Source organism: Conger conger, chromosome 2 (genome assembly GCF_963514075.1).
Source record: "Conger conger chromosome 2, fConCon1.1, whole genome shotgun sequence".
NCBI classification, from domain to species: domain Eukaryota; kingdom Metazoa; phylum Chordata; class Actinopteri; order Anguilliformes; family Congridae; genus Conger; species Conger conger.
Genome location: NC_083761.1, coordinates 62,755,119 through 62,773,811, shown reverse-complemented (window position 1 = coordinate 62,773,811; position 18,693 = coordinate 62,755,119). Strand labels below are relative to the sequence as shown.

At 38.6% G+C, this 18,693-nt stretch overlaps 2 protein-coding genes across 2 annotated transcripts in view; one reads left to right on the top strand and one right to left on the bottom strand.

Annotated features, from left to right (window-relative positions):
- Window positions 1-3,278: 3,278 nt before the first annotated feature.
- On the bottom strand, window positions 3,279-18,585 carry LOC133111255 (parvalbumin, thymic-like). Its single transcript, XM_061221445.1, has 6 exons — window positions 18,550-18,585; window positions 9,058-9,126; window positions 6,207-6,298; window positions 4,905-5,037; window positions 3,610-3,719; window positions 3,279-3,438 (listed from the first exon to the last, which is right to left on the bottom strand). The coding sequence occupies exons 3-6, from the start codon at window positions 6,265-6,267 to the stop codon at window positions 3,410-3,412; spliced, it is 333 nt and encodes a 110-aa protein (XP_061077429.1). The 5' UTR covers window positions 6,268-6,298; window positions 9,058-9,126; window positions 18,550-18,585; the 3' UTR covers window positions 3,279-3,409.
- Window positions 7,484-18,693, top strand: part of LOC133111244 (serine/threonine-protein kinase LMTK2-like) — a 46,882-nt gene continuing 35,672 nt past the window's right edge. The window contains exons 1-2 of the mRNA XM_061221434.1: window positions 7,484-8,183; window positions 18,527-18,645. Coding sequence (XP_061077418.1) covers window positions 8,093-8,183; window positions 18,527-18,645 — 210 coding nt within the window. The 5' untranslated portion in view covers window positions 7,484-8,092. The remainder of the gene's footprint in view (window positions 8,184-18,526; window positions 18,646-18,693) is intronic.

Below are 18,693 nucleotides of genomic sequence, written 5' to 3'. Positions count from 1 at the left end.
CCTAATGGTTGCGTTCAAATTTTAGCTGAATCTTTTTAACATTATGCATTGTACGAATATTGATTCATTACACGAATTTTCATCTGTTGAACGATTTTGAAAAAACTTTTAGCTTGGATTGCCCTCACGCACGTCCATAATCCAGCAGTCGGGGGGAGCCAATTTAACTTAAAAGTGGTTTCCATTGATAAGTCGAAGAAAAGTTTTTTCTTTTTGTTTTGCTGCATAATTATATTTTCATTTTAACATAATTATTTACACTTCTCTAAATTAACTTCAGGCAAATGAATTTTGCTGTTGAAGTTTTCTTAGCAAAAGGTTTTTCTATAATCTATTTTTAGCCTATATAATACTCATTTTGTCTATTGTATCTGTAATAATGTGAATTTCACAACGTGATAGTATTCATTTCAATATTTCAACTATATTAATACAGTATTGTGTCTTTGACCTGGGACCAACACACACACACACACACACATACACACACATACACACACACGCTAATGTAAAAGATATGACGCAAAAGCATACTATAAAAAGTCCATTCATATAGAAAACTAAACTGTTAAACAGCACACCCCTCTTGACAGGATGGTGCATTAACAAATGTTTGAAACACAGGCCACACAGAGGGAAGGGGGAGGGAGGGCCAAATGCATTCATTGGTTTATCCACAGGAAGGTCAGTGATTTGATTCAAGCTAACATGTCAGTCATAACATATTTAGTGATATTTCTTTGGTAGTATTTGAAAGAATAAATCTGAAGCAAGGCTAAATGACAGACATATTGGATACTGCATACACAGTAAAACATTTTGAAACAGATGCATTCAAGTTATTATGTTCACATACAATACACATAATTATAGTTGTGAATGTGCAGTCATAGCAAATTAGTCTATTCCTGGCCTCGCTACATTACATGTGATTTCAGAAACTATAGACAAATAGGTAATGGCATAAAACATGCTTTCCTGTGAAAGGAATACAGTCCCCAGATTCAGAAAAATATATCAAGGCAATTCATGCCACACATCAGATCCTGCATCATGTATGTTCTCAATAATAAATATTCAAGTTTTTTTTTTTTTTTAGCTCAATGTTGTTTCCAGGATGTTTTCAATCATTTATATTTGCAGACAATTATATTCATAACGGTTGCCAAAGGTGATATTATAGTTGACCACCAGATAGCAGCACTGCCATTCACCTGTTCCTTGGCTGCATATAATGTAATACTGCCCTTCATCAAAACTGTATGGCTTCACAGACACACTGTAAAATAATAGGAGTAATAATAACAGGTGCAATAAAAATAGGAATATTGTTTAATCGTGGACAACTTCATTTTTTTTTTTTTTTTGAATATACACTCAGTGATCACTTTAGTAGGTAGACCTGAACACCAGCATGTTAAAGCAAATATTTAATCTGCCAATCATGTGGCAGTAACTAAATACATAAAAGCATGTAGATGTAGCCAAGAGGTTCAGACATTTTTCAGACCAAATGTCAGAACGGGGAAGAAATGTGATCTAAGTGACTTTGACTGTGAAATGATTGTTGGTGCCTGACAGGGTGGATTGACTATATCAGAAACTGCGGACCTGGGATTTTCAATAGTCTAGAGTTTGCAGAGAATGCTGCAAAAAACAAAAAACTTACAGTGAGCAGCAGTTCTGAGGGCAGAAACGCATTGTTAATGAGAGAGGTCAGAGGAGAAGAGCCAGACTCGTTGAAGCTGGCAGGAAGGTGACTGTCTAAAAATAAGTCAAAGAAATACCCAATAAAGTGCTCACTGAGGGTATAGTCTCTCTCTCTCTATCTCTTTCTACAGTATATACATACATATGAGCTAATTTTGTGAGCTCCTAAACATTTTTTGATGTTTAAGGTTTGAATGAAGATGCGCCATGAACCACGTTAAGGAAGACAACACAATACTTTGAGTGTTCTGAATATTTAAATAAAATAAATGTACTATTGTATTGCAGAGGTCAACAAAACAATATTTGTTAATATTTATCAGTTACTGTTTGCTGTAATATACTTGTATGAAACAGAACCACAAAAAGTTAGGATAGGATGTTTTTCATGAAAATGTAGGTACCAGTCAAGGAACTATTCTTTGTGGGTTTCAGCTGTGTGAAGAATTTGGTTATCAGTAGCAGATCAAAGCCATGAATGTAAACAGTTGGGGATCCAATTCCACTGCCGCAACTGTCCAAAATACTTTGCATTAATTTTTTCTTACATCCTATAAATAACAATTACTCAGGACATTCAAACTAAAACATTTGGTTATTTTTCTGAAATGTGAGTGAAAAATATAAGCAAGTAGTGCATTTGGCCTTGCATATAAAGACTTGGATTCCCTAAAAATGGCACTTGTTAAAGGTGCAACCAGCCTAAGCACTTACTTTGGTGTTTGTTTGGTAGCTGTCATCCTGACTTCTCTGGAATTACTGTGAAACTGGCATTACAGTCTGCCTGTGTCAGCTCAGCTAGTGGACTGTGTGTATGTGTGCTAGCTTGCACATCCCCAAATAGGTACATACTGTAGGCAATGCAGCTATAGGGTGAACCTCCACAGCGTTAAGCTTTCCCATTTTAAAGAAGAAAGCCCAGGAGTAAAATATCTTTACAAATATCACCTTAAGAGCTATCTTAGCAGTCAGAAACATATTTTCTTGAAAGGTATTAAATATGCAGGATAAGACCCTTTAATCAGGCTGAAATGTTGTCCTCAAAAATACTGACAGAAGCAAACAGAACTAAAGCCTGGAATGCTTGCCATTCTAATGAATAAAAAGTGTTTGTTAACTTGCTATTTGATTGACAGTCACGCTACAATAAATTACAGGGGTTGTGATTTGCTTGATGATATGCTTTACAAGCACACGAAGGCTGCTTTCCATTGTGTCAATTGCAGATAGTATACATTCATTGGTTACCTACATAGGTTCAAAAATAAAATGTGATTTTATATACAAGGTAAGACTTCTTTTAGAGCAAAAATTTCTAGTTAGACCAAAAATGTATTTAAAAAATGGTTTTGTTTTTCATTAACCCATCATAAAACATTCAAATTAAACTAAATTAGTCAATCAAGGAAACTTTGTAATTAATTTATACATTTTGTTCTTTTGCCTTTTACAGTATATCTGATGGACAGATGTACTACATATCTCATGAAGAAACACAAACAAACAATTTTTCCAAACACATTTTATTGCTCTAATCTATTATTCAATATCAATATAAGGCATGACATGTCAAAGTCTAAAACATAGAGTATATGTGGAATGCAATGCAGCACATCCATAACTAAATAAAGATGTAGTAAAACAGTTAACAAATACAATCCAGTGCACGTTGTAATGCAGAATGAGATTGATCTTGGCTCTATGAAGCTTTGACAAGGGCTGAGAACTCTGAAAATGACAAGACAGAAAAAAAAAAGATTTCAGTACATTTGAAACTATGGAATAAATGTATTTAAATAATGTGTGAAGGTATGTGGTATAATTTCAGTCAGCTGTAGAGCCACATTCATTACATTTTTTATTTTAATCCATCTGGATCATTGCAGTCTGGTTACCAACCTTCCAGTCCGATCTTGCCATCCCCATCCATGTCCCCTGCCTGGAGGAAAGCCTTGGTCTCTGCTGCTGTCAGAGTCCGTGCTCCCTTCGAGAAGTTCTGAAGGAACATCCTACAGATAAAGCAGCATCAATGCTGTGGGTGAGACACAAGCACACTGTGTCGTATGAAACATGAACTAGCAAATCTACAGTGCCATGACCACAGGCCTGTGAGGGGATCAAACCCATGAGCAAAGTCAAGTAGAGATCCCTTTTCTACAGCCATTATATTTACCAAGTAAAACAAACAATATCAAACATAACTCCACTCACTGTAGTGATTTGAGGCCTATTTAACAGAAACTTAAAACTGCAAGACTGATAGACAGGTAATTATGTTAAGGTTTGACGTAAATTCACATCTAACTGTCTAATGGTGTCAAGCTCTATGATTTTCTGTATCTGTTTTTGTTGAAGTCTTTAGCGTTTCTGTGTATTTGTACCCTCTGTGCTTACCATAGTCTGTTTTCAGTTTCATTCCCTCCCATTCATTTGTTGCACCTGTGTCTCATTTCGTGTCTCCACCTCCTCATTCCTTAGATGTACTTCCTTGCTATCTCTTGTCATTCAGTTCACCTGTTTCTCATTGTGTGCCTGTTAGTAGTGTCCTTTTCTCGTGGCTAGTTAGTCTTTCTGTTATTCTGTTCCCTACCCCAGTTATAGATTCCACTTCCCCATGCCTATGCCCAGTTATTCTCTGTCTGGTTCTGCTCTGGATTTGGATTTTCTGGTTTTTGGATTCTCTGCCTGGTTTTGGACTCTGTTTGGATTTTGTTTTTGTACTGTCGTTGGTTTGGTCTGCCTCCTCAGTTTTTGAACTCTGCCTGTCTCACGATTTTGCTCTGCCTGCCCTGCATGTACCTGTCTGCCTGGATCTCGACCATTGCCTGTTTTTGGATTGCGTTTTGGATCTGTGCCCTGTTAATAAAACCTGCCTTTTTCACGTTACCCCTGAGTCTGCTCTTGGTTCCTCTGTCCCGAGTCCTGACAAATGGTTGAAAAAATGGTTGAGATAAAAAATAAAATAAATGTGTGGCATATAAAATTATTTTGAATCAAACCTTCTTCATTGTATTAACTCTTGATCCATGAGAGTTAATATAATGAAGAAGTGTGTATTATGACAAAAAACTAATTTTTCTGGATTGTATATCACATGAATACAATACATGTATAGATGTACTCATCAGAAATCAAACCAACACCATGGATGGATGGTTTGATTCATGTTGCCTGCTCATCTGCAGTCACTCAACTGAAGCTCATCCTGCTCAATAAAGCCACTCTTGTCCTGGTCCAGGATTCTAAAGACTTTCTCCATTTCCAATGGTGACTTCTTAGACAAACCCACATCTCTGAAAAAGACCTTGTGGTTGAAAGAATCAGCGCCTGAAAGCAAAATTGAGGTACCAAGGTAATATCAGCCATGCGCATATGCGCATATTTTCGTGATAATTTATTCAACATGCCAGATATACAATGGGGTCCAAAAGTCTGAGACCACATTTAAAATCTGGGAATTATTTTTAATGTAATCATGGAAATGAACAGAACGTTTTGAGCATTTTAAAACAAATTAAAGCTACTTCAAAGCTATGCAAGAAGTACTTGAAGACCAAAGAAGAGCAAGGTGTCCTGCAAGGAGTTTCACAGATTCAACTTTTCACTAAAATTGGTATGCTGATAATATAATCTTAATGAAAACATTTGTATTAAATTAGAGAAGAATGCAAAATAGAGGAATTTTCACTTGTGGTCTCAAACTTTACGACTTTATGTGCAGTTATAACATTCGTACATCTTTTTATTTGATTGTTTCACTTCTTAATTATATGCTAAAATCACACAGTAGAACATATTTCACACATTTTATCTTTTCATTCCATACAGACACATTCAAGAGGAAGAATAAGAAAATACATACATCTTATGACATGATTGTAGAAAGCATTAATGAACCAAAAAAAAAGTCACCAGGTCAGTCTGATGTGCCTAGGACTGTTAAATGTCTCTCAAGGCCTGATAAGTTCAGTGATCTTAAAGTATACAGACTTCTATACTTCCATGCAACTATGTTGGTGGAAGAAACAATACTTCTTATTACAATTATCTTGTCTTCTGTGGTAATAACAATCATGGACATAAGGATAGCCACATTTTTCTACTTGATTCTATCTGTTGTGATAGTTAAATTGTTGTGCCTATCTTTAATCACATTTAGAAAAATAAATCTTTGAAAAGTGATTGCATTAAATGATTTAAAAAACATTTAATTAATATTGTTATTATTAATATATTATTAAATAATAATAATAATAATAATAATAATAATAATAATAATAATAATATATTTTACACCGATTACTTAGTATTTTTTTAGTATTTTCCTTGAGAAAATGTGCCCACTTATCCTCAATACTTTGCGGATTCATGTCACTAATGAATTCACATGTTATTATGTAACTCTGTACAATAAAAAAGATTTTTGATACATGTAGACAAATAACATGAAAATTATATTTAGCTGCTTGAAGAGTTCACTCAGATCTATAAATTACCTTGGCAAGCAGTGATAGCAGAGGTTATGTCAGACACAGCAAGCAGGTCAGTCATGGCCATTTTAAGGAGCAGAATGAGAGTTGTGTTCTGTCTGGAAGCAAAGAGAAATCTGCTGTTGAATGTCACCTCCTTCCCCAGTTTCAAAATCTACAAGTGTATTCCTGTCAAGCACAGCTGTTTATTCGGCCCTCTTGACTTGCAATTAAGCAGTACCTTATTTGATCCCAAATATACTTTTAAAAGAGAAATATAAAGCCAGTCTGACTTTATATTACTTTTCTGAATGTGGAATTGACTAAAAGTAGTTTTTTTTCTTGAATTTAATGAACAAAAAGTGGAATTATATTATTCTAGACGACTATTATAGTTGAAAAGAAAAAACAAGTTAGATTACAAAGTTACAAAATTTTTACAAGTTACAAAATTGCTTGGTCATTGCTGGGGTTCATGACTCTTCTGACTGTGACAAGACTGTGACACATACTAGGATTTCACCATAGGAGTGACATTCTTTTCAAAATGAACCCCCTTCTTCTGACAGAAGACCCAGCACTAGTATATAGTTAAAAAGCTAAATTTTGCCATAATCCCAAGATTCAAACTAGAGGATCGACTGATATTAAAATGTCCCCTTCAATAATTTTCATAATTAAGCACAACAATTATTTCTTTAAAAATACAATTGAGGGAAATAAATCTGATATATATCGAGGATTATTATAAACCCTAAAATCCAAAACTTGTGCAGTCTCTAGAATGTTAATCGGCACAAAACCTTTAAATTGTCTTCAAGTATATATATGATGTATTTTCAGTGCAGCTTTTAGTTGCGGTACCAGGGGACATTCGGTTCAATTTCTTTGAACTGAGAGTCTTGAAAAACCAGAAAGATTGCATCCATGAATTTCTCAGATATGACTTGAGATTATTCAGAAGGGCCCAATGATCTCTCTTGATAGGCTCAAATGCGTTATATATGAGCGCGTTAACACATGCATTCGCGTCAAAAATGTATGTAGCTTTTCTCTCCGCATACGAAACACGCTATCATATAACTAGTGTAGATATTCCATTAGATTGGTCTGGAAAGGTCTGGAAGGGTGTGCGTTGTCTGGGGAAAAAGGACCATTCCGCTTGGTGATTGGACCTAATGGTGTCACTTGGCAAGACAGTGGAAACTCATAAGCTCTTGCTCGTGTCGCCCTGATGTGGCCACACCTCACCACACCACTTCGGCCCTCCTTTTCAAATGACGTAGTCACAACATGGCGCTGTCAGGGAATGGTGGTATTTGATTGTCTTAAACTTGTTAGCTAGCTAGCTAAATTAAATCCCTCGTTAACTGTCAGGTTTTACGCACCAGACAATGCCTGTAAAGCATATCAATATAGACATGGTAGTCCATGCAGGGCAGCTAGTCGATTAGCCTTTCTTTTTTGTACTGGCGATGAATCACGGCAGTGAGTGAGACCGATAGCTAACTCGGCTAGCAAGGTATCTTGGTTAGCTAGGAGGAGGAACAAGCCTGGCTAACTATTTGGTTTGGTGGCTAGTTAGCAATAGGGTTGATTAGGGTAGCATAGCGCTTAGCGCTTTGTAGTTAGCTTGTTAGCTTTATTGAATGAAAAACTACCACCAGCACACGGTAAAGAGAAATGCAAAGAATGCGGTCACCTTTATCCATTTCATAGGTAGGGAGTGCTCGCTAGCACTAGCTACATTACAAGCCTGGAGCTTGCTATCTAGCAGCATATAGCTAGCTAGCGACCCATTCGTAGTTGATCGGGTAGAATAGCTTATGTTTGGATCTATGTTTTCAGGGAAAAAATTGGCGTAGCTGATGCCAACTAGCTGGAAAGCTAGCTAGCTAACTTGGCTAAAAACAATGGAGAGCGGTTTTGGATTTTTTTTCTTGCTGGCAGCTGGGATGCCACTGTTACTGGTTGACGGCGCACCACTTCCGTATCGAGATGCAGGTATGTTGACTGTTTACGCGAGATACCCTTGACTAACTCGCTAATGTTCATTTCAAGATGATAATTTTTTACATTCGCAGGTAACGTTAGCTATATTATAACTGGTTGGCTATTTTGCCAGTAGCGCCGAGGAAACCGGCGCTAACTGACTTGGCTAGCTAGGCGGTCAATTGTAAATCAGCTAGCTACTGAATCTTTCAGTTATACCAGCTATCAATACAACTTGGTAGTTGTAGCATCTACTACCTGAGCAGCATTTTAAATGTGATAATTCTAAGTAACACTAAGAATACCATTGTAACCTTCCTGTTAGCTAGCATCGCTAAGTTACCAAGCCGGGTAGTAGTTGTCAGGGAAACGCAACCAACTCTCGTGTAGATGTCGATACCCTGCCTAACTAAATAATGAGACCAAATGTTTTTTCGTCACCGCAGTGAACTTCCCAAGTTTTTCGATTGTCAAGCATCTTCTGTTTGCCACTGTTTTCGTGGCCCAGGAATTGATCATTTGCAGAGTGGCTTCAAAATAAATATTCAGTGCTTAATGCAGAAGTTTTTTATCAATATTAAATTATCAATATTAAGAAGCTAACAAGTGGCCAGCTCAGTCCAATGACTATGATTTTGATTTGTCTTGGGAAGAAATGTTCCAATTATCTAGATCACAACCGGGTAATAATACAATCAGGATATAATTAATGTCATGTTATACAGACTTAGTATTGCAGTTTTTATGCCTTGACCCTAAACTTATCGATAGGTTGAGTGACTAAATTGGAGTGTTATAATGTATAGTATGTATGTAGTATGCTGATCTTTCAAAGAAGAGAATATCAACCTATATCAAGTTAAATATTAGAAACATACATACATACCTGTTGCGTTTGTGTTATCACTCTCCGCTCAGATGCTTTTTCACATCTTCTAGGCAGCACTTTTTAATACTGCAATGACAGGTAAACATAAAATATACTGTGGCAATTGAATTATCAACAACAATTAAACAAATTCAGTTGGCACGTATACCTATTTTTGTTGATTTCTTGGTTATGGATTCTTTTGGTACCAAGTAATTTTTTGGATAGATGCACTGTCTTTTAAGGTTGCAACACTTTGGGGTCAATCAGTGCCCTGTAATTAGTCTCAGTTTTATTAGTTTGTTAAACATGTTTCTCTTTCCTAACCTCGTGACTGAATAGTTGCTGCAATGATGTTCATTTTTATAGTCAACATTTTGTCTTGACACAGCCATTGGAAATGAAAAGAAGGTATGCATTTCAAAAGAAATGGGCGGCTTGATCTTGATCTGTCTGTCAGTATCTGTAGAACAGATCTGGTGACAAGTTTACTACTCAAGTGCTGAAGTTGTTTTCATATTAAACACCACAGTGAGAGGTCATGTAATTGAGTAATGTGGGTGAGGACTGTATTGCAAATAAACGAGTGAGACTGCGTCTAATTTTCAGTTCAAGTGATTTTATTTACCGTGAATGCACAGAAACACCCCCAGTGTCTCTGCTGTCCTGCTGATGTGCTTCATAAGGAGTACTCTGTGTAAGTGCAATCGCTGTCACACTGAGGGTAGCCCATTGCAGACAGGGGAGCAGTTGACGAATGCAGTTTTATTTAGTGTTCGACACAAGGTTTCACAGCTGTTTGAGAGGCAGCTATGTGCTGCTTGTGAAATGAAATGCAGAGGAATTTCATCATGTGCTTTTCCTTAACATAGAAGGTTTTCTGTCCTTGTCACCACTGGTTTAGTGTTGATGTTTGCTTTGTTTGCATTAGCAAAGTCTCATTTTTGTGCTTCATTAAATGTAGGCCATGCAATACCACGTTAGCCCTGTAAGGTACTATAATTGTAAAATAGTACAGAAGGCTAGTGACAATAGTTGACATACTCAGATATAGGCCCAGATGAAAATTGAATAAATTTTTACTTACATTTAATTTATTGACATGGTATAATATATATTTGGTAGATATAAGCCTATTTCTCTTGGGTTGGGATTTTATCTGAAATATCTTGTTGACTCACAGTATAAATCTCTCGGATTTGTCTGTAAAATAGGATCTATTTGGGCTGTATTTGTTCCTGTATTGATAACTGTAAGATTCAGTAATACAAGAACTATGCAGTGCAGATAGTCAGTGAGCACTCTTACATTTGAGAGGTCTGAAAATTTCACCAGTGATCATCTGATCGAAGCCATAACAAATGTGTGACCATTCATTGTTGATTGTAGTTTCACTATATCTGTTCACATAAAAGTCTGAATTTTAAACAAAACTCATGAAATTCACATTATAATCGGCGGATGTGTTTTTGTTGTACGTGTCCTTGGTTAACATCCTGTGCACTGTGGGCTTTTAACAATGGTGAGATGTGGGCACTGCAGAGATTCCAGTTTTGCATTTCTCAGCCTGTTCTTTGACAAAAACTGCCTCTGTCTGACTGTCTTGCAAACCTAGGGAGTTAGGGGCAGAACTGTACAGCAGTGTATTGCTGGAGCGCTAGCCAATGCTTATTTTTTGTTTTGTCTGCCCCTGGCTTTTTGATATCACCTCTCAGGCCACCTTATGGGAATCGTACGCATTGTGTTAATCTTTATTGTTTGTTTTAATGATGTTCCTCTCATAAGGATTTTCGAAACCTCTTCTCTGTTGCGCATGGCTGATTCACCTTCATTCATTTTCTTGCCTGGAGAAATGTCTTTTGACAGAAGTGCCAGATCACGGAGCTGCTCTGTGAGCTGGGGAATGCATGATGGAGCAGTGATGGGCGTCTTTAACATTTCAGGCATTATCTAGGGTGACTTACACAGCTCTAATCATTCATACTGCTGGATATTTACTGAAGCTATTTGGTTTGCAGGTCAAAGGTAGAATGAGAGTGAGCACCTGGGAATGAGCCCTACAACCCTGGCTACACTGTCGGCCATTTTGCTTCACTGCCATAACCATAAAGCAATTAGCCTATTAGCATTTTTTAAATGCCTATTTGATTGTGTATAGACTCGGTGGGAGGACACATTGGGTGGGTGTGTGCATCCTGAATTATGCAACATGCGATGCAGTTCTTCCTGATGTTGAGTTTAAACAAATAAAGTTGAAATAACAGAGCCATAAATTAATTGAAATGGATTAAAAGGATTTAATGCGAACTGTACTTCACACTAGTTTGAGTGCTGTTGGCCTGCAGTTTGCCTTACAATTGAAATTAGTCTGATGTTAATATACCATAGTGGTACAGAAAGGTGTGCTAGGTCGAGTGGTGAGGGTCCCCCACTTTATATTACTATCGCTGTGAGTCTCATGTCAATATTCCATTGTGATGCTTGTGCTTAATATGTTAAATATTTTTTATTATTTGGACGAGGTCTCTGCAGTGTTCAATATGCATGTAGACAAATGCTATGATGATAGCTTGACAGCGAAAGGATTTTTCAGAAGCTGACTTGTTGACTTTAATCATTCAACTTTTGAAATGGATAGCAGGGTTTCTTGAGTCTAGTGCCAGTTGGGCTTAGTTGGGTCTCTGGTGGAGCTGTGCGCTTACCAACAGTCAAAAATCATCAGTGTCTTCCCTGTGACTAACTGCCAACCGACAGGAGATAACCCCAGTATCTCATGTCTCAGGGAGACATATCATGACATAGCATAAGGTAATGGCAAGAACAAGCCATTCAGCCCAGCAATGCTCGCCTTTTCCTACCCCTTAGTGTACCTACTGCCTAATTTGCCTAAAAGCTAAATAGAATCTAACACTGTATCAAGCCTGGTCTTGAAAACACTCAGTGTTTCTGCCTCCACTATATGTATTGGCAAGCTATTCCGCACATTGACCACTTCCCAATATCTGTCATAAGCACAACACGGCATATTCACTTTACAATATATTTGAAATGAAAATTAATTGTCAATATAATTTGTTTGTGGAAATTTATTTTTTCAAAGAATGTGGATGTATTTCGCTGCCAACTAACTTAATCTCACGGTTGAGCTGCAATAATGAGAGATACTGTCAGCACCACAGTTATCAGATTTTTTAACCTGTAATATAATCGTCAATGTCCTGATTAGATAACTTATATCCTGACTATGGTGTCTTTCACACATCAATGTTAACACCCTTGATTAATTAGACTAAGGGACTAATTGCCGCACTGCATAACTTTTAAAAATTGATGGTGTCATTCAAAACCTTTTCCATTAAACAATGCCTTGAAGATATGGAGCCTGCAGTCACCCTTAGTTGTTGTATCAATTTATTCTCTCTTATACTGCTGCCAAACAGGAACTTAGAAGGGACTGCAGATATCTCAGCCTGTTTACACAATATGGCTTTATGGCAGTGAGCATGCTAATAAAAGCACTTTCTAGGGTTACTGTGTCCTTCTGTAGGATAGTTGATGATGTTCATTTGAAATACCATGCAATCTTTCCTTCTGGTTTAGTACAGTTTCAAGGTTCTGCACCCCGTCCCCTTCCCAATGGCTTGGGCGTTTATGAGTGAAAATATTTAGAGTTTAGTGTACCACTCATTTTTCGAGATGCCTCAAGTGTTAAACCTTCTGGTAGTCTATGCTCAGGGAAGGGTAACAGGTCAGACAGTGTTGTGGTTGCTACAGCTGCTGGCACCAGAAGAGGAAACAATTACTCATGTGTTACCTGTGTATTATAGGGGGGAGGGGAAAGCGGTTATCCTCTGCGTTCAAGATGAATACACACACGCATGCCCTGACGTCTCCACCCAGCCACAGATGTCAGTGTTTTTACCACTTGATGAAAGGTTATCCCACCTTGTTTTTGTAAAGCTCTGTATAGGAGTTTCAGGCAGTGGCAGCGCTGCATTATTTCCTCGCTGGCACGTGTGAATGTGTCATCGGCTCCGGTGCTGAAACCAGGCGCGCCCTGCCTCTGCTCTGGGACATCACTGAAGCATGCGGCACAGAGAGCACGAGACAGCAGGCCCTTGTCTAATGACTTGGGAACCAATTTAATAATCTGCCTGGCTTGCCAAGTCATAATATGAACCCATGACTGAGATGAGGCCAGCAAATGCGTTACTGACCCAGTACGAGATTCTTCACGTGCGTTTGCACAGTCACCAAATCTATATGCAGTAATGGCTGGGGTCTGCAGCACGTATAGCCTAAATGGTTGGCGATAGTTTATTACTGCTGAGTGCTGGGTTAAGTTTAGAAAGAACCAAGCTAATGATAGTCAGACTCACTGAATGTTTTGTTATGGCCAATAGGGGATATTACGCAGTAATGGTGGTGACTTGGGCTGCCACCAGTGACAGTACTACTAATGCAGCTTTTTGGTCTCAGTCAGCCATTGTGAATACTTGGTACAAGGTGCTGGTTGCTGGCACAGAGGGGAACAGTCCAGCCTAGACAGAAAAGGCTTGCTGAGTGAACATTGATCACTTTTATGCCTGGAAGCTCACAAGGTATAGCCTAACACTTGCTGTCCACACATGATTGTGGTTTAATAGCTGCTGCTGTGACAGTGTGGAGTGATCTCACTTCTTTGGGCAAAGCTCACATATCTTTAGATTCCTTCTTTAAGTTTTTAACTCATTTTATATAACATTACCAACATTGATTAATTCATAATAATTTTGCTTAAATTGTTATTTTTTAAGAACAGTCACCTGGGAAATGAAATGGTTTTGAAAAAATGTGATTTAATTTAGGATGTTTAATTTCATGTGTTGCCGTCTGTATGGAACGTTGATGACACTCAAGTGCTGAAATCTGTCGGTTTCATTGGTGATGTGTCTTTGCAGGTGCAGTTGGTAAGCTGTCTCCTGGCAACACTGTTTTCCTTTCTCTGAGAGTGATCACTGAGTGACAAGGTTGACGATGCACACTTGTTTATATGAGAAGTTTGTGAGAGGGAACTGTTTTCCACAAAAAAAACGTAATGATTGATTAGAGCATATCATCTTTGGTGTTTGAAATGGAGATTTACTGGTAACAGTATATGAGTTGGCAAATTTGCTTGTGCTCGGTTTGAGTTTGTGAGGAATTATGTTATGTCTTGAGAGGTCTGGGCAGTGTGTGAGTGCTGCCCTGTGATTTCTCTCTGCACCTCACTCTCATCGAATGATATAAACAAAAAAGTAAAAACCTGATCCATATCTGGTCTGCATGTTTTACCTGTGTTTTTTGCCTGGGTACTTTTTTCATGTACACCAATCACATTTTTCAGAACAGATGTTTCTTCATGATGGCTTAAAGGGGTAGCCATATTAAAGGAGTAACATGGTGGTTGGTCACAATTTCTAGGTATTTATATGCAATTTGCACAAGAGGGCATTGAAGAAACACAATGAAAGTATTAAATACCACTGGCCTCCAGGCAAGACAATGCAGATATTTGGCTAACGTTAGGTTCAAAACTAGCTATAGTTTGCTTTCATAAGGTGATGTTATCGATAAGGTTTGGTAGCTAGTTTGCTTTCATAAGGATGTTATAGTTGTGCTTTTATCTTAACTTGGTTAGATAGCAAGCAAAAATGATCATTCAATGAGTCTGCATCCTAACCTTAGCTATCGATAGTTGATATACTAAGTTAGCTAGCTTCAGAAAATTCAGAAGTGTGTATCCTGGAGGTAGCTGTGGTAAGGAATAACAATGTGTGGAAAGTTGGAGCACAGTCTGTCAATCATAACTAATTGACCACACCCAGACAGTTTGGGTGAACTTTATTGCAAAATTTAGGCTTAGAATAATACGTTTTGAAATACATTTAAATTATTGAATAATTAAAAAAATGTATCCGCATTTGTTTTGTTGTTGCCTAAAGACAGTGTCACATTCAACCACCAAGTTACTCCTTTAAATGCAAGGAGGAATTAGCATACAGTTGTGTCAAGTGCTTTCTAAAAAAATGTTTTTTTTCACCTCATAATTGTTTTCATATCTCATATTAAGCTTTTTGTCATTACAAATGAGATCCACTCTATAATTCTCCCTTTGGGCTTCTATGAGGCGAGTAGTTCAGGTTAGTCCTGGCAGTATGACAGGAGAGTTGGCACACCAGGCTAAACACTAAAGTAAACCTGGTAAAATGTGTGACACAGCGCCTTATGTTGAACAGCACTACATACTGTTTGCTATACTGGGTGTGAATAATCTCAGGTAAATTATTTTTTCAGAATTTGCTTCAGCTGGGCCCATGACCATTCAAACATAATCATGTCGTTTGAAAGAGTAATTGGCTGTTGGAATGGCAATCATTCTTGTTGTAAAAATGTGGTAATGTTTGTATCAATTGTGTAATGAACATTGGTTATTATGGTAACATTGGCCTTCTTGTGGTCACATCTTTCACAGTGAAAATATTTACCCTTGTGACTTGCATAACCTTGCGCTACATTTTGATCTTTCTCATCTCTCATGGCTCTCAGGCCAGGCTGTGGTGGGCAGGCAGCAGTGAGATGAGCTGGTGGGAGCTCTGTTGAGTTGTGTGATGGGCCTGAATGCTACAGTGCAGCTGGCTGAAGGAGGGGTATCAGTCTTCTGTGGGTTTGGGTAGGCAGGGTGCTGTAGATGAGTCAAGATGATTTGATGTTCTGCTGTTGTCTCTGTTCTTTGTTAATCGCCGTCTGTAGTGTAAACTCACCCTGAGGTCCAGTAAGAAGCCATCTCTCGTTTGATTACTAAAATGGCAAATTACCCAAAACCAAAATAAAAAGATGGAATTTTACACATTTCCATTTTGAGATTGTTTTCCATTGAGTACATGGACCAAACTGTTTGACAAATTGCAGATATTTCCTTATTTTTCTTACACACCTCTCCTAGACCAATATTTTCAGATATGTAAATATGAATTTGTTACTCGGTTGCGATTTATTGTGAAAAATCTCTGTCCTTTTCTCCCAGTTGAAGCCCCTTTTTTGGAAAGCTTGTCAGGAAATGTTCTAATTTGAGCAGAAGTATGCAGAAATACGCACGCAAGCTGTGCTGGTTTTAAGGCTCTATCGCACATCATCCAGCCCTGTGATTCATTGTATCTCTGCATAACACGCGTAATGGCAAATTTAGCTTTTGCTGCACCTCAGCAGGGCTTAGCACAAATATAAATTGACCTACATAGAGTTTATCAGAAGAGAAAATGCTTATTCTGTTGACTGCTGCTTAGCGAGACACAGTCAAAGTTCAGACGTCTGTGGGAGTTGCTCGGGAATTAAAACGTGTCATGTCCACTGCTCACAGGGTGTCTGAAGGGTTCAGCTGCTTTTTATATTTTCTTTATTAATGTTACGGGTTCAAGTGTCTGTAGGCCAGTGTTGTACAAAGCCTTGCTGATCTGAACTGCATGTTGTGCATAGTATTATAGAACAGTTGCATTCATACTGTATATAAGTTTGGCCTGTGATGCTACAGGTTAAGTAACTTTAATAGCAACTTATGGTGCCTTATTCTCATTGACATTGCACCTCCTGCTCTTCTTACATTTCCGAATTGGTACCAGTCACATTCAGCAATGTGCGCTTGTGGCCATTAACATACATGGTTGAAGATCCCAACTTATTTAAGTTAACTTTGTTAACGAAAACATGAACTAATAAGATAAGTGCCGACACTCGATTCAGTGCCATGATAAACGCAGACAGTAGTTGAAATGAACTTGTGAGCTTTGAAAAGAAAGTGCACAAAGCTGTTGTATGTTCTACTAAGCCTTCTCCCCATTGTCAGTCCATTTGTAGAAAATATGTGTCATTGTATGTTGGAAGTTTTTGTTACACTCAGCTTGTAAGTTCAGTATCACAAACTGAAGCAAGTGCTACTGCTAAACCAGTAGCACCAGAATGGCCTGTACTGTATATGGAAAGCCTTACAGAAACCTGGGTGGGGAAATGGCCTGAAATTACTTGTTTCAGTATGGGTGAGGTCACAGTACTTTAGTACCAGGAAGAGTGGATTCAGCTTGAGCCATTTTAAATGGTAAATGGTTGGGGTTATGTGTCTTGCTCAGGGACACTTCGACGTACTCAGGGCGGGATCGAACCGGCAACTTTCCGACTGCCAGATGACTGCTCTTACCTGAGCTAATGTCGCCCTCCTGATTTTATAGTCATTCCTGAGAGGGTAACCCTCTGTTCCTCATTCTGCCTACACCTGATTTGTCCGAAAAACTGACTTCTCTATGAAGGAGGGAAGAATGGGAGTGATTGTGTCTAGTAATCATTGTGATGATATAATAGAAACTAGATTTTTTCATGCGCATCAATTCGGATATCTTTTTGCAGGAAATACGCCTAGGTGAATGACCAGCAACATTGTTTTGGATCAAATGAGTGATTTATTGCGGCTTTTGTGTACAGAACAGCACTTCTCAGAAACGTATCTTTGTTCAGTTTACCATTGCAGGTCCAAAGCAGCAGAAGTGATTTGTTCTGTGGAGCCCTGAATGCTCCAGGAGTGAACGGCATTATTAAGCCTAGCACATTACCATTAGTGTCCTCTGGTCTCCACTGGCTGCCTGTTTAATGCAGGAGAACCCCCTCTGTCTGGGAGGCAGAATTAATTAGTGTCCCGCCCAGCGGGAAGGGCTGCACGTATGATATACTCTGTGCATAATATACGCGGTGTATGATATACGCTGTGCATGATATACGTAGTGTATGATATACTCTGTGCATGATATATGCGGTGTATGATATACGCTGTGCATGATATACGCGGTGTATGATATACTCTGCATGATATATGCGGTGTGTGATATACGCTGTGCATGATATATGCTGTGCTTTTATCTGGGGTGACAGGCCTCTGTGGCTGGCCAAGGCTCCGAATGGAGCCCGTCAGCGTGTGTGTATCACACAGACCTGTGACTCTTCATACAGAGGGGAGAGCACAGGAGGGTGAGGCCATATCCACATTGTGTGTGAGAATCAGGTCTCTCAGTTTGCAGGGTTTTACTCAAAACGGCTGTTTTTTCCTCCACTGAGCCTTCATTCTTAGCTGAATCTTCTCAGCTGAGGAGTGGTCTCCTTAAACTGGCTGACAGTGATATGAAATAATAAAATCACAGAAGACGAAATTGGCTGTCGAATTTGCGACCCACTGTTCTGGAGATGTTTGGTCTGCCCACAAACACTGTGATAGTCCGGATAAAGATAAGGTCACAGATTTAACCTGGAAGAGGCTGCCCTGGGTTTAGTTGGCATTTGATTAGACCCAGCTGCTCGGCTTGTGCTAGCTATTCAGCAGCCTTATCTCAGGCTTCACGCATTACAATAAGATTATAGTGTGTTGTGTGACAACGCTGTTATGGGCCAGTGGCGATGGCTGTTAACGGGGTGTTGTGTGTCCTGGCAGGGGAGGCCATGGGGGTGGTGTACCTCTCTCTGGCTGTGTCTGTGTCTGCACTGGTCGCCTTGGTGGTTCTCCTGGTCAACTGCATTACCTGCTGCAAAGAACGTGAGATCAACTTCAAGGTGAGAATCAACAATGTAACCTGAATGTAATGTCAAATTTGAGAAAAA

Excerpts from the sequence above, each read along its gene's own strand:
- LOC133111255 (XM_061221445.1), bottom strand. The coding sequence starts at position 6,267 with ATGGCCATGACTGACCTGCTTGCTGTGTCTGACATAACCTCTGCTATC. Across the intron at positions 5,038-6,206 it reads TGCTATCACTGCTTGCCAAG|GCGCTGATTCTTTCAACCAC; the intron begins GTAATTTATAGA and ends TTTTGCTTTCAG. Across the intron at positions 3,439-3,609 it reads TGGCAAGATCGGACTGGAAG|AGTTCTCAGCCCTTGTCAAA; the intron begins GTTGGTAACCAG and ends TGTCATTTTCAG.